Source organism: Oncorhynchus clarkii, chromosome 4 (assembly GCF_045791955.1).
Source record: "Oncorhynchus clarkii lewisi isolate Uvic-CL-2024 chromosome 4, UVic_Ocla_1.0, whole genome shotgun sequence".
Taxonomy (NCBI): Eukaryota; Metazoa; Chordata; class Actinopteri; order Salmoniformes; family Salmonidae; genus Oncorhynchus; species Oncorhynchus clarkii.
This window is the reverse complement of record NC_092150.1, coordinates 83,528,450-83,542,662: the sequence shown is the minus strand read 5'-3', so window position 1 is coordinate 83,542,662 and position 14,213 is coordinate 83,528,450. Positions and strand designations below refer to the sequence as shown.

The following is a 14,213-nucleotide window of genomic DNA, read 5'->3' as shown; positions in this document are numbered from 1 at the left end:
AGGTTGTGGGTTCAAATCCCAGGTGAGGACATGTTGAATACTAATTACTGTATAAATGAACATGCACAATGTCAATGTGTGTCTAATATGTATGTTAAAAGCAGTGTGTGTTTAACTAGTTCCACAGCCATTTGGGGGGGGGTGTAAAATGCCCAAATAATAATTTCTAGTTGAATGAACATATCATACAAATTGAGCAAAAACAAGTTTGAGCCAACACATGTTTGTTATTTTATTTATTTTTATATTATTTTATTCACTGACCGAAAAGTTGAGTAAAAAAAGAAAAGGATGTGGAACCAGTTACTTCAAACTTCCTGGCATTGACAATGTCACGGATCCCTCCGGAACATGCGCACACCTGGTCCCCATTCCCACTGATTGTATTTGTATAAATGTGCCCTTTGTTTCACCATTGGGCTGTCGGTTATTGTTACATTGTCCGTTGGTCGTGTGAGTACCTGTGCTGTGTTTTGGCTTTCGTGCCACTGTGGAGTGCACAGAAGATTACGGGTCTCATCCCGTGTGATAATCATTGTGCGCTAGAGTTATTTATTCGAGGTACTCCTCGCTCTTTTGTTTGGGTTTCAACCCTGTGTTTTGTATTGTGTTTGGTCTTTGTCCTCGTGCCATTACATGGAACGTTGTCATTTGGGAAAATAAAAACCCCTATTACACATTCCTGCACCTGTCGCCCGATCCCTTCATACCAGCATGACAGACAACTTAGATAGAAAGCTACTGAGGATGGGAGCTGACACTATAGCCACTCCTATATGTCATATCTTTCATCTGAGCCTAGAGGAAAGTATTTGTCCTCAGGCCTGGAGGGAAGCCAAAGTTATTCCGCTACCCAAGAGAGATAAAGCCGCCTTTACTGGTTCTAACAACAGGCCTATAAGCTTGCTGCCAGCTCATAGAAAACAGTTGGAAATAATTGTGTTTGAGCAAATACAATGCTATTTCTCTGTAAACAAATTAACAATTTGATATTAAGCCTTTGCCATATTGTGGATTCAGAGCTACCTATCTAATAGAACTCAAATAGTTTTCTTTAATGGAAGCTTCTCATGTTAAACAAGTGTGGTGTACCGCAGGGCAGCTCTGTAGGCCCTCTACTCTTTTATATTTTTTACCAATGACCTGCCTCTGGCATTAAACAAAGCATGTGTGTTCTAGTATTCTGAAGATTCAACCATATATACGTCAGCAACCGCAGCTAATGAAGTCACTGAAACCCTTTACAAATAGTTGCTGTCTATTTTGGAATGGGTGGCCATTAATAAACGGGTCCTAAAAATCTCTAAAACTAAGAGCATTGCATTTGGTACAAATCATTCCTTAAATTCTAGACCTCAGCTGAATCTGGTAAGGAATGGTGTGGCTGTTGAACAAGTTGAAGAGACTAAATTACTTGGTGTTACCTTAGATTGTAAACTGTAATGGTAAAAAAAAAGAGATTTAATGGATGTAAAGATGGGGAGAGGTCTGTCTTTAAAAAAAGAGCTTCTCTGCCTTTTTGACACCACATTCCAAAAAGCAGGCTCTAGCTTAGTCTTATCTTGATTATTGTCCAGTCGTGTGGTCGAGTGCTGCAAGGAAAGATCTAGTTAAGATGTAGCTCTCCCAGAACAGAGCAGCACGTCTTGCTCTAAATTTGTAATCAGAGGGCTGATATAAATACTATGCAGCCAGTCTCTCTTGACTTGGAGTTGAGAAGAGACTGACTCTCTTGGCTTGGAGTTGAGAAGAGACCGACTCTCTTGGCTTGGAGTTGAGAAGAGACCGGCTCTCTACGCTTGGAGTTGAGAAGAGACCGGCTCTCTTGGCTTGGAGTTGAGAAGAGACCGGCTCTCTTGGCTTGGAGTTGAGAAGAGACCGGCTCTCTTGGCTTGGAGTTGAGAAGAGACCGACTCTCTTGGCTTGGAGTTGAGAAGAGACCGACTCTCTTGGCTTGGAGTTGAGAAGAGACCGACTCTCTTGGCTTGGAGTTGAGAAGCGTCCGACTCTCTTGGCTTGGAGTTGAGAAGAGACCGACTCTCTTGGCTTGGAGTTGAGAAGAGACCGACTCTCTTGGCTTGGAGTTGAGAAGAGACCGACTCTCTTGGCTTGGAGTTGAGAAGAGACCGGCTCTCTTGGCTTGGAGTTGAGAAGAGACCGACTCTCTTGGCTTGGAGTTGAGAAGAGACCGACTCTCTTGGCTTGGAGTTGAGAAGAGACCGACTCTCTTGGCTTGGAGTTGAGAAGAGACCGACTCTCTTGGCTTGGAGTTGAGAAGCGTCCGACTCTCTTGGCTTGGAGTTGAGAAGAGACCGACTCTCTTGGCTTGGAGTTGAGAAGAGACCGACTCTCTTGGCTTGGAGTTGAGAAGAGACCGACTCTCTTGGCTTGGAGTTGAGAAGAGACCGGCTCTCTTGGCTTGGAGTTGAGAAGAGACCGACTCTCTTGGCTTGGAGTTGAGAAGAGACCGACTCTCTTGGCTTGGAGTTGAGAAGAGACCGACTCTCTTGGCTTGGAGTTGAGAAGAGACCGACTCTCTTGGCTTGGAGTTGAGAAGAGACCGACTCTCTTGGCTTGGAGTTGAGAAGAGACCGGCTGCATCATTTATTTTTATAAGAAACATGAATGTGTTGAAAATCCCAAAAAGTTTGCATACTCAACTTACACAAAGCTCTGACAGACACATTTACCCCACCAGACATGTCACCAGGGGTCTTTTCACAGTCCCCAAATCCAGAAGAAATTCAAGAAAGCGTACAGTATTATATAGAACCATTATTGCATGGAACTGTTCCATCTCATATTGCTCAAATGAACAGCAAACCTGGTTTCAACACCTCTCCCCTATTTGACCTAGATAGTTTGTGAATGTATTGGAATTGATGTAGGCTGTGTCCCCTTTTTGTAAAAAAAAAAAAAAACAGCAACATTTTAGTTGATGTAGTTCAGTCCTTTAGCTGTTCTTGTCTATTAATGTTCTGTATTATGTCATGTTTTGTGTGGACCCCAGGAAGAGTAGCTGCTGCTTTTGCTGCAGCTAATGGGGATCCTAATAAAATACCAATACTAAATAATATTTAGGTGAAACAACTCATTTTTTTAAAAATATTTTATTACAGTGCATCCTCAACAGACTTTCTGTTACCCAACATCGTTTCCATAACCAGTTTGTGGTTGACAACAACATTTCATAAGGTCTGAAGATTGTCACTCTGCCATCCCATGTCACTCTAGAGAAGCATATTAGCTAAGTGGCTTTTGAGATGACATCTGCTATATATATATATATATATATATATATATATATATATATATGTATATATATATGTATATATATATGTATATATATATGTGTATATATATATGTATATATATGTGTATATATATATATATATATATGTGTATATGTGTATATATGTATATATATACGTATATATATATACATATATGTATATATATGTGTATATATATGTATATATATGTGTATATATATATATATATATATATATATATATATATATATATATATATATATATATATATATATATATATATATATATATATATATATATATATATATATATATATATATATATACAGTATCTGTCTCCCATCCATCATTGCTAGGTCTGGGTCTAATCAGACAGCGATAATAACATGTTAAGGGAGAGGGCAGGCTAAAAGTCTATATTTGTGTTTCCTGTCCATATTTGCATCTCATAAAGTCCCAGAGGAAAGCTGGAGAGAGCTTATGGGCTCCTAGAGATGTGATTGTCTGTCCCCTCTGTGATAGGCTCTCTTTGTGGCCAATCCCTGTCACGGATTTAGTCTTCCACAAATCTCCAGCTCTGACACACCTTCCACTCCTGAGAATATTGAGCCCCTAGCCAGTTATTTGAATTGGATCTACAGCTGATTGGTCCAGTGGTTGTACCACACCACATAATAATGGCATCTCTCCGTTTCCTCCAGGGATCAGAAACAAATTAATGTTGGGCTTCCTGTCAGCTTCTTGTGGCCAGTAAAGGGTGGCAACTGTTAGGGGTCGGGGGACCAAGAGGAGGGGGAGAGGTAGGGTGGAGGGATTGGGTGGAGAGGTAGGGTTCAGGGGAGAGGTAGGGTTGAGGGCAAGGGGCTGGGGGCTGGGGGGGACCAAGGGGCTGGGGAGAGGTAGGGTGGAGGAGGTTGGAGAGAGTAGTGTAGAGGATGGGATGGGCTGGAAGGGTGGAAGGAAATGTTTAATTGAACAAAGGCATGCAAACCTTGGGGCTGAAATCAGGGGGGAGCAGGTTGAGTGTGGTGAGTGGGCGGTGGTTCACTGCACATTGCACACACACTGGGTCAGACAGAGGGCTCCCAGTGGTCAGAGCACGTTGGCCAGGGTACTGTGTGGTTATCCAGGTGTGTGAAGGAGGGCCAGGATAGCACGTTAGTCCCCAGTGTTCCTCCACACCGCATGGGTTAGACAAGCAAAGAGGAGAGCCCCTCTCCTGGCCCTCTCTGGTGCACAAGAGTTAACCACAGTAAGGAGACATTAATTGAACCTTGACTTCTGGAGTTAGATGTATGTGGAGATTTGGAAGATTTTACTCCTGGTCTTTCCCACAGACAGACATGTACCTTTCCCTGTTCTGTCAGCACTCAGCAGGTTTAAGCCACACGGATGTAATCGGTATCCCTGGGTTAGGGTGTGTGCGTGCGCGTGAACTTAAAGCACGGTCCTGACCTTTAGACAACATGAAGGGAAGTTGTGATGGACTGTTGGAAATTAATCAAACCCTTGTATCACCTCGATGTATGTGATATACAGTATGTTCTGTGATGCAAAGGTATGCTAAATTACTGAGCAATGCAAAGAATGTATTAGCACTTAAAGGGATACTTCAGGATTCCATCTACTTCCCCAGAGTCAGATGAACTTGTGGAAACCATTTCATGTCTCTGTGTCCAGTATGAAGGAAATTAGAGGTAGTTTTGAGAGCCAATGCTAACTAGCATTTGCGCAATGGCTAGACGTCTATGAGTATCTTGCTAGCTTTAGCGCAACTACCTCTAACTTATTTCTTACTGGACACATGGACATAAAAATGGTATCCACAAGTTCATCTGACTCTTTGCCAGAATCCCAAAGTATCTCTGTAATCCTAAAATACACAGAAATACATCTCACATTGGAAAACATTACGTTTATCTTGTCGTTCACTTACAAGTGTGTGTGTAGCTATCCCTTTCCTGCAGTCAAATGATCTGGTGGCCTCATGGGTGGAATATTACAAGCATTTCGCTACACACGCAATAACATCTGCTAAATATGTGTATGTGACTAATAACATCTGCTAAATATGTGTATGTGCCCAATAACATCTGCTAAATATGTGTATGTGCCCAATAACATTTGATTCATTAATAGTTTTCATAATTAATGAACATTTATTTATTTTACGCTGAAAACCTGGTGACAAATGTTTTTTATATTTTTCAGTCTTCTGTGATGTATATAAAGTGTAATATTGGGATGCAAAATTCAAATTGAATACATTTTAACTCTATATCTGACATGGTACAGGTGTCTTCTTTTTTTAAAGCCCATAACCATGTGTGTGAGGTGTATACTTTTGTTTCACAGTAGATTCGTTTTAGACGACCAAGAAACACTCTGTGTGACCCTGATTCAGCCCACTGCAGTAAAAGGTTAAGCATGTTGTTTTTTCCATTTCAGAGAGATCCGGAATGCGAGGAGTCTGTCATACATAGATCCAGAAGCATTTAAAAAACTTCCAAACCTGAAATACCTGTGAGCACCTTTAGACATCATATACAATGTATTAAAAGCATCATTCTGACAGCATTGAAAACTCTATTGTGAGTCCTCCTAACCACTGATAATGCTACTTTAACACAAGATGCAAGAGATGAGACTTGTCTCCAAATATTTGGCTTGGACAAAGGACCCATAATTGATCAATTATATTTATTTAAGTCTTTTTTTTTTTTGGTTCCTTCTAGGGGTATTTTCAATACTGGCCTCACCATCTTCCCTGATCTCACCAACATTCACTCAGATGACATGAACTTCATACTGTAAGAACTTTTTGTTATTTGTCACTCAGGTCTTACAAATATATTACAATCCACCGACCATAGTATTCTATATATAAAATCCCACACTCAAAACCTCCTTTCTTCAGTAGTAGGGAGGTTTTTCAACCCAATATGCCTTAGTTAGTCTTGTGTCAGTGGTTACTATAGTGCCAGGAGATGTACGTAGCTATTTCCCACTCTGACGAGGTTTTCTATATTTCCTCTTGTTTCTCCTGACAGTGAGATCACTGATCATCCTTATATCTCTGAGGTCCCAGCCAACTCATTCCGCGGTATTACCAACCAAGTGCTGACAGTGTGAGTACACAGCCCTGGTTCTAGTGTTTCACTGGTGCTGTCACTATAAGGGATAGGCCATTACATTACCCTCACTTGCAGTCTCAGAGTGTGCTGTGGCCAGCCCAGAGAGGGTTTCCGGAGAGAAACTACCATTACATTAGATGTCAAAGCTATGAGCACATTGGTCACATTGGAAAAGAGATACAGGAGACAACAAGCTCCTACAGCTAAGTAGTTCGGTTTTGAAGGGGAGAAAATAATATTGAAAATGTTGTGGTGATTTTGGTCACTAAATTGCATATACAGGCAAATCCCTCAGCACAAAAGTACGCATGTTGTTCACCACCTACTGTATCACTGATATTACTGATTTTAATGTGACTTGTACAACCAGAAACAGATTGAAAGTTAGTCAGTGGGTTAGTGCCTAATAAGTCAATTACCCAGTGATTACGTCAGTTAAAAATTCACCTTTATGAATGTTTTCTAATGTTGTTCTCTTACAGGATGCTGTACAGTAATGGCTTCACAGACATCCAACATCATGCTTTCAACGGGACCAAACTAGATGCTGTGTAAGTCATTTAGCTTATCATTAAAACAGTAGAATAGAATAGAATAGAATGGAATAGAATAGAATATACAATATGGAATAGAATAGTCCCAGTCAGTAGTAGATAGAACGTTGCGGCCCTGCCTGCCTGTGGGGAAAACAACCTGTTGTTACCTAGGTTACCCATTGGCTCACAGCAAATACTTGACCATGCAGTTTTCTTGATGTCTGCTTGTTTTAGTCAATTACAAAACTTAATTTAATAAAAGTACAACATGTCTAAAGATGCTCCAGAGTTTTCTCACTACTTAGAAAAACATAATATTGTAGGGCTTCCCTCATGCCCCTTTTTTATAACGTGCTAGCAGCCAGGTGAATAAATGAGGGCTAGCTAGCTACCAACCAGAACATTAAGCTAGCCAAGACCAACAACGCAAACAAATGGACTATAGAAGTAGTGAGTGGAGTTACTAACGGACTCTACTAAACAAGTTCAATGTCTTACCTGTGATAAAATGTTTTCCAGACATATATAGCTAATGTGTAGCCTATTTGGACATCCCACTCTCCCACATCGAATATCCTGAAGACACAGGGCTCTTCTCGCAGGCTCTATTTCCCTACATGGGAGCGTTGGGAACCTTCCCTGTAGGTCTGGATTTTTGACCAGGTTATTTGTACCTTATTAAACAACACAGCAGCTTTTCGGCAAGTTTTGTTATCTCTGTATAACAAAATTATGTTATTTAATATTTTGACATGAGTAAACAATTTGTTATTTCTGGCATGTATATTTCCTTACTCAAAATTACACTATTACCCTACACAAGTAGTAGGATCATTGCCACATCTGAACTAGTTCTCTCAGATCACGGCCACATCTGAACTAGTTCTCTCAGATCACAGCTACATCTGAACTAGTTCTCTTAGATCACGGCCACACCTGAACTAGTTCTCTCAGATCACGGCTACATCTGAACTAGTTCTCTCAGATCACAGCTACATCTGAACTAGTTCTCTCAGATCACGGCCACACCTGAACTAGTTCTCTCAGATCACGGCTACATCTGAACTAGTTCTCTCAGATCACGGCTACACCTGAACTAGTTCTCTCAGATCACGGCTACACCTGAACTAGTTCTCTCAGATCACGGCTACACCTGAACTAGTTCTCTCAGATCACGGCTACATCTGAACTAGTTCTCTCAGATCACGGCTACACCTGAACTAGTTCTCTCAGATCACGGCTACACCTGAACTAGTTCTCTCAGATCACGGCTACATCTGAACTAGTTCTCTCAGATCACGGCTACATCTGAACTAGTTCTCTCAGACGTGTTTAGAGTGAGATTATTCCCAGCCTTGATTAGGAAGCTCTAGTTCTCATGGGATAAATAGGATATTTTAGGAAGGTGATTTCAGGAAGTCCGCATCAAATCATCAAATGACCTCTATTTCCCTAGCCTGGGTACCAGTCTCTTTAGAACAGGGGCGTCAAACGCATTCCACGGAGGGCCTAGTGTCTGCAGGTTTTAGTTTTTTAGTTTCAATTATTAATTAGGGAACTTAATTCATCAACCAAGTACAAGGGAGGAGACACCCACAGACACTTGGCCTTCTGTGGAATAAGTTTGACACCTGTGCTTTAGATAATCCACTCCATGTACTCCTTTGCCAAAGATACTGGCCTTTCTGCCATCTTCAAATATTAACAGTCTATCATTAATGAGCTCGAGGAGAACAGTGGATCCTGATTTGATCACCCTCACAGCTATCCTCCAAATATTGGAACTCTCACAATTTTCTCTCTCCACAGAACACTGTTGGTATCCAGTTGCTAAGCAACCAGTTTTTGTTAGTCCAGAGGAAACCAGTATGACAAAAGTCGCTAGTTTAAGGTTACATTCCCAAACTAAATACATACTACAATTCCAACCACAGATTGTCTTAGTTTTAAGCCTGAAAATACAACAACTTGCCTAGCTAAGGAGTGTAATGTTAGCTGAAGAGGCTGATACTCAGACTACTATTTTACCAAGGGAGAAAACACTATATAGGGTCTCATTTTTACATGTAGATTTCATTTTACTGGGGACTGACCTGGATTTGCATTGAATGAAGTTTTAATAATACCTTGTTTTATATAGAGAGCACTTCTCATTAAGTGTGGAAATCACAAAGTACTGAAATGGGGATTAAACCAAGCACTGCTTTCTGTCACAATTTCAACTCCCCTCTTCCTTTTGGTCACCTCTCTGTCCCCTTTCCAGTCAGGATATGAAACATTAATATGTCTCTGACCCTCTCATCCCTCTATCCCTCCATTTACCCCAAGTCAACCCTAGCTGGTCCTTATGGAGTTGTAATTAAACCAATGGGCAGTCACTTTAGTCTTACCACACTGCTGTTTGTGTTGGCAGGAGTGCGCTCAGAGAGAGAAATGATCCTGGAGTGTGTGTTTGATCCCTGTTATACCAAGACAAACACTCCCCCCACACGTTTATTATCATGTAGGGATTCTACAGTATGTTTCTGAAGTATCTTCTCCGATGGCTAATTTAAAACAACACTCAGGATAAGATCTGATCCATCCGAAGTCAGTGTTGCTTTAGAAAGCGGTGAAAATATTAGGTGTTTTTGAGCTATCAGGATGATTACAGTGATTGAAGAGTGTCGGTTATATTCTTGCGCGTGTCTGCTTGTGCGTGCGTGCCCATGTGTGTGTGTTCTCTCTCCAGGTACCTCCATAGAAACAGGCGTCTGACCAGGATGGATGAAAATATGTTTTCTGGCACTGTCAGTGGCCCAATTCTTCTGTGAGTATGAATTAGTCCTTTATTTAACCGAGGAAATCCCATTCCTTTTTATTTAACCAGGGATGTCCCCTTACTTTATTTAACCATTATGGACATCTGGACATCCCAAGATGGCATAGCAGTTCAGACGTATTTTTGTCCTCGTCCTGTCGTGTATATAAATACATAGATATATTTACAACTTTTTTTTTCACATACATTTTTAATTTTCCAAAAACTCATCTTCAGAACACTCTCCTGCAATCCGCTTCACCAATTTATATTTATATAAAAAAGTATTATTTACCTCAGATCCTCCGAGAGGCTAGCCAGAAATTAGCCAGAAGCTAGCCGGGAGCTAGCCAGAAGCTGGTCCAGAAGCTACTCTGAAGCTGGTTCAGAAGCTAGTTAGCTTATTTACTGGCTAATCGTTAGTACTCAGCTAACCACGATTTGTGGTCATCGGCTGTCCTTTGGCTCGAGAATCTATCGCCAGTTTTGTACGGCGCGGTGCAGCGCAGCGCGGCTCGGAACAGAACATACCGGATTTCGGCCGCTGGCTCTGGACATCCATGCCTGGATCTCACAGCTAGTTAGCTGCTATCCGTGTGACTATCGGCTTCCGTCGATTCCGGAGCTAACATCAATTGTTCCGGAGCTAGACAGCTGAAGAGTTCCATCAATCACTCCTGGGCTGCAGTCACCTATCCGGACCCGTTTTGCTGCCTACGCGAAGCCCCACCGGGCCTTCACAGTTGGACTGCCGACGTTGTCTACCCGAGGGAATTGTCCGGCTGGCTCCTCCGGCGCAACGTTGCCTGGGCGCCCATCTGCGGCCTGCTAGCCGTTGGCTATCTTATCGGCTGCTATCTGAATAGACAATCGGACAATTTTTATTTTATTTTATTTTTATTTATTTATTTATTTATTTTTCTTCTTGGGCCTCTATAACTATATCTATTGTTTTTATTTTTGTTGTTGTTGTGTGATTTGGATTAATCCCCTCTACCACACGGAAACCCACTAATCTACTGACGGAACGCAAGAGTTGGCTAATAACAGACCTCCATTCTATGCTAGCTTGCTCCTATGCTAGCTTGCTACCGATTTAGCTGTCTAAATCGCCGTGACCCCCAACCAACCTCTCCACTCACTGGACCCTTTTGATCACTCGACTGAGCATGCCTCTCCTTAATGTCAATATGCCTTGTCCATTGCTGTTCTGGTTAGTGTTTATTGGCTTATTTCACTGTAGAGCCTCTAGTCCTGCTCATTATACCTTATCCAACCTATTAGTTCCACCACCCACACATGCAATGACATCTCCTGGTTTCAATGATGTTTCTAGAGACAAAATCTCTCTATTCATCACTCAATACCTAGGTTTACCTCCACTGTATTCACATCCTACCTTACCTTTGTCTGTACATTATACCTTGATGCTATTTTATCGCCCACAGAAACCTCCTTTTACTCTCTGTTCCAGACGTTCTAAACGACCAACTCTTATTGCTTTTAGCCGCACCCTTATTCTACTCCTACTCTGTTCCTCTGGCGATGTAGAGGTGAATCCAGGCCCTGCAGTGCCTAGCTCCACTCCTATTCCCCAGGCGCTCTCTTTTGACGACTTCTGTAACCGTAATAGCCTTGGTTTCATGCATGTTAACATTAGAAGTCTCCTCCCTAAGTTTGTTCTATTTACTGCTTTAGCACACTCTGCCAACCCGGATGTTCTAGCTGTGTCTGAATCCTGGCTTAGGAAGACCACCAAAAATTCAGACATTTTAATTCCAAACTACAACATTTTCAGACAAGATAGAACTGCCAAAGGGGGAGGTGTTGCAATCTACTGAAAAGATAGCCTGCAGAGTTCTGTCCTACTATCCAGGTCTGTACCCAAACAATTTGAACTTCTACTTTTAAAAATCCACCTCTCTAAAAACAAGTCTCTCACCGTTGCCGCCTGCTATAGACCACCCTCTGCCCCCGGCTGTGCTCTGGACACCATATGTGAACTGATTGCCCCCCATCTATCTTCAGAGCTTGTGCTGCTAGGCGACCTAACCTGGAACATGCTTAACACCCCAGCCATCCTACAATCTAAACTTGATGCCCTCAACCTCACACAAATTATCAATGAACCTACCAGGTACCTCCCCAAAGCCTTAAACACGGGCACCCTCATAGATATCATCCTAACCAACTTGCCCTCCCTGAAACACTTCAGCGAGCAGGCCTTTCTAATCGACCTGGCCGGGGTATCCTGGAAGGATATTGATCTCATCCCGTTAGTAGAGGATGCCTGGATATTTTTTTTAAATGCCTTCCTAACCATCTTAAATAAACATGCCCCATTCAAGAAATTTAGAACCAGGAACAGATTGGTTCTCCCCAGACCTGACTGCCCTTAACCAACACAAAAACATCCTATGGCGTTCTGCATTAGCATCAAACAGCCCCTGTGATATGCAGCTGTTCAGGGAAGCTAGAAACCATTATACACAGGCAGTTAGAAAAGCCAAGGCTAGCTTTTTCAAGCAGAAATTTGCTTCCTGCAACACTAACTCAAAAAAGTTCTGGGACACTGTAAAGTCCATGGAGAATAAGAACACCTCCTCCCAGCTGCCCACTGCACTGAAGATAGGAAACACTGTCACCACTGATAAATCCACCATAATTGAGAATTTCAATAAGCATTTTTCTACGGCTGGCCATGCTTTCCACCTGGCTACTCCTACCCCGGTCAACTGCACTGCACCCCCCACAACAACTCGCCCAAGCCTTCCCCATTTCTCCTTCTCCCAAATCTGCTCAGCTGATGTTCTGAATGAGCTGCAAAATCTGGACCCCTACAATTCAGCCGGGCTAGACAATCTGGACCCTTTCTTTCTAAAATGATCTGCCAAAATTGTTGCCACCCCTATTACTAGCCTGTTCAACCTCTCTTTCGTGTCGTCTGAGATTCCCAAAGATTGGAAAGCAGCTGCGGTCATCCCCCTCTTCAAAGGGGGTGACACTCTTGACCCAAACTGCTACAGACCTATATCTATCCTACCATGCCTTTCTCTGCTATGCAATCTGGTTTCAGAGCTGGTCATGGGTGCACCTCACCCACGCTCAAGGTCCTAAATGATATCTTAACCGCCATCGATAAGAAACATTACTGTGCAGCCGTATTCATTGATCTGGCCAAGGCTTTCGACTCTGTCAATCACCACATCCTCATCGGCAGACTCGACAGCCTTGGTTTCTCAAATGATTGCCTCGCCTGGTTCACCAACTACTTCTCTGATAGAGTTCAGTGTGTCAAATCGGAGGGTCTGCTGTCCGGACCTCTGGCAGTCTCTATGGGAGTGTCACAGGGTTCAATTATTGGACCGACTCTCTTCTCTGTATACATCAATAAGGTCGCTCTTGCTGCTGGTGAGTCTCTGATCCACCTCTACGCAGACGACACCATTCTGTATACTTCTGGCCCTTCTTTGGACACTGTGTTAACAACCCTCCAGGCAAGCTTCAATGCCATACAACTCTCCTTCCGTGGCCTCCAATTGCTCTTAAATACAAGTAAAACTAAATGCATGCTCTTCAACCGATCGCTACCTGTACCTACCCGCCTGTCCAACATTACTACTCTGGACGGCTCTGACTTAGAATACGTGGACAACTACAAATACTTAGGTGTCTGGTTAGACTGTAAACTCTCCTTCCAGACCCATATCAAACATCTCCAATCCAAAGTTAAATCTAGAATTGGCTTCCTATTTCGCAACAAAGCATCCTTCACTCATGCTGCCAAACATACCCTTGTAAAACTGACCATCCTACCAATCCTCGACTTTGGCGATGTCATTTACAAAATAGCCTCCAATACCCTACTCAACAAATTGGATGCAGTCTATCACAGTGCAATCCGTTTTGTCACCAAAGCCCCATATACTACCCACCATTGCGACCTGTAAGCTCTCGTTGGCTGGCCCTCGCTTCATACTCGTCGCCAAACCCACTGGCTCCATGTCATCTACAAGACCCTGCTAGGTAAAGTCCCCCCTTATCTCAGCTCGCTGGTCACCATTGCATCTCCCACCTGTAGCACACGCTCCAGCAGGTATATCTCTCTAGTCACCCCCAAAACCAATTATTTCTTTGGCCGCCTCTCCTTCCAGTTCTCTGCTGCCAATGACTGGAACGAACTACAAAAATCTCTGAAACTGGAAACACTTATCTCCCTCACTAGCTTTAAGCACCAACTGTCAGAGCAGCTCACAGATTACTGCACCTGTACATAGCCCACCTATAATTTAGCCCAAACAACTACCTCTTTCCCTACTGTATTTTATTTATTTATTTATTTTGCTCCTTTGCACCCCATTATTTTTATTTCTACTTTGCACATTCTCCCATTGCAAATCTACCATTCCAGTGTTTTACTTGCTATATTGTATTTACTTTGCCACCATGGCCTTTTTGCCTTTACCTCCCT

The 14,213-nt window shown here is 42.5% G+C and overlaps 1 protein-coding gene across 1 annotated transcript in view; it reads left to right on the top strand.

Moving 5' to 3' along the window:
• Positions 1–14,213, top strand: part of LOC139407879 (thyrotropin receptor-like) — a 63,772-nt gene that overhangs the window by 29,674 nt on the left and 19,885 nt on the right. The window contains exons 4-8 of the mRNA XM_071151751.1: positions 5,721–5,795; positions 6,008–6,082; positions 6,323–6,400; positions 6,889–6,957; positions 9,674–9,751. Of these exons, the coding sequence (XP_071007852.1) occupies positions 5,721–5,795; positions 6,008–6,082; positions 6,323–6,400; positions 6,889–6,957; positions 9,674–9,751 (375 nt within the window). The remainder of the gene's footprint in view (positions 1–5,720; positions 5,796–6,007; positions 6,083–6,322; positions 6,401–6,888; positions 6,958–9,673; positions 9,752–14,213) is intronic.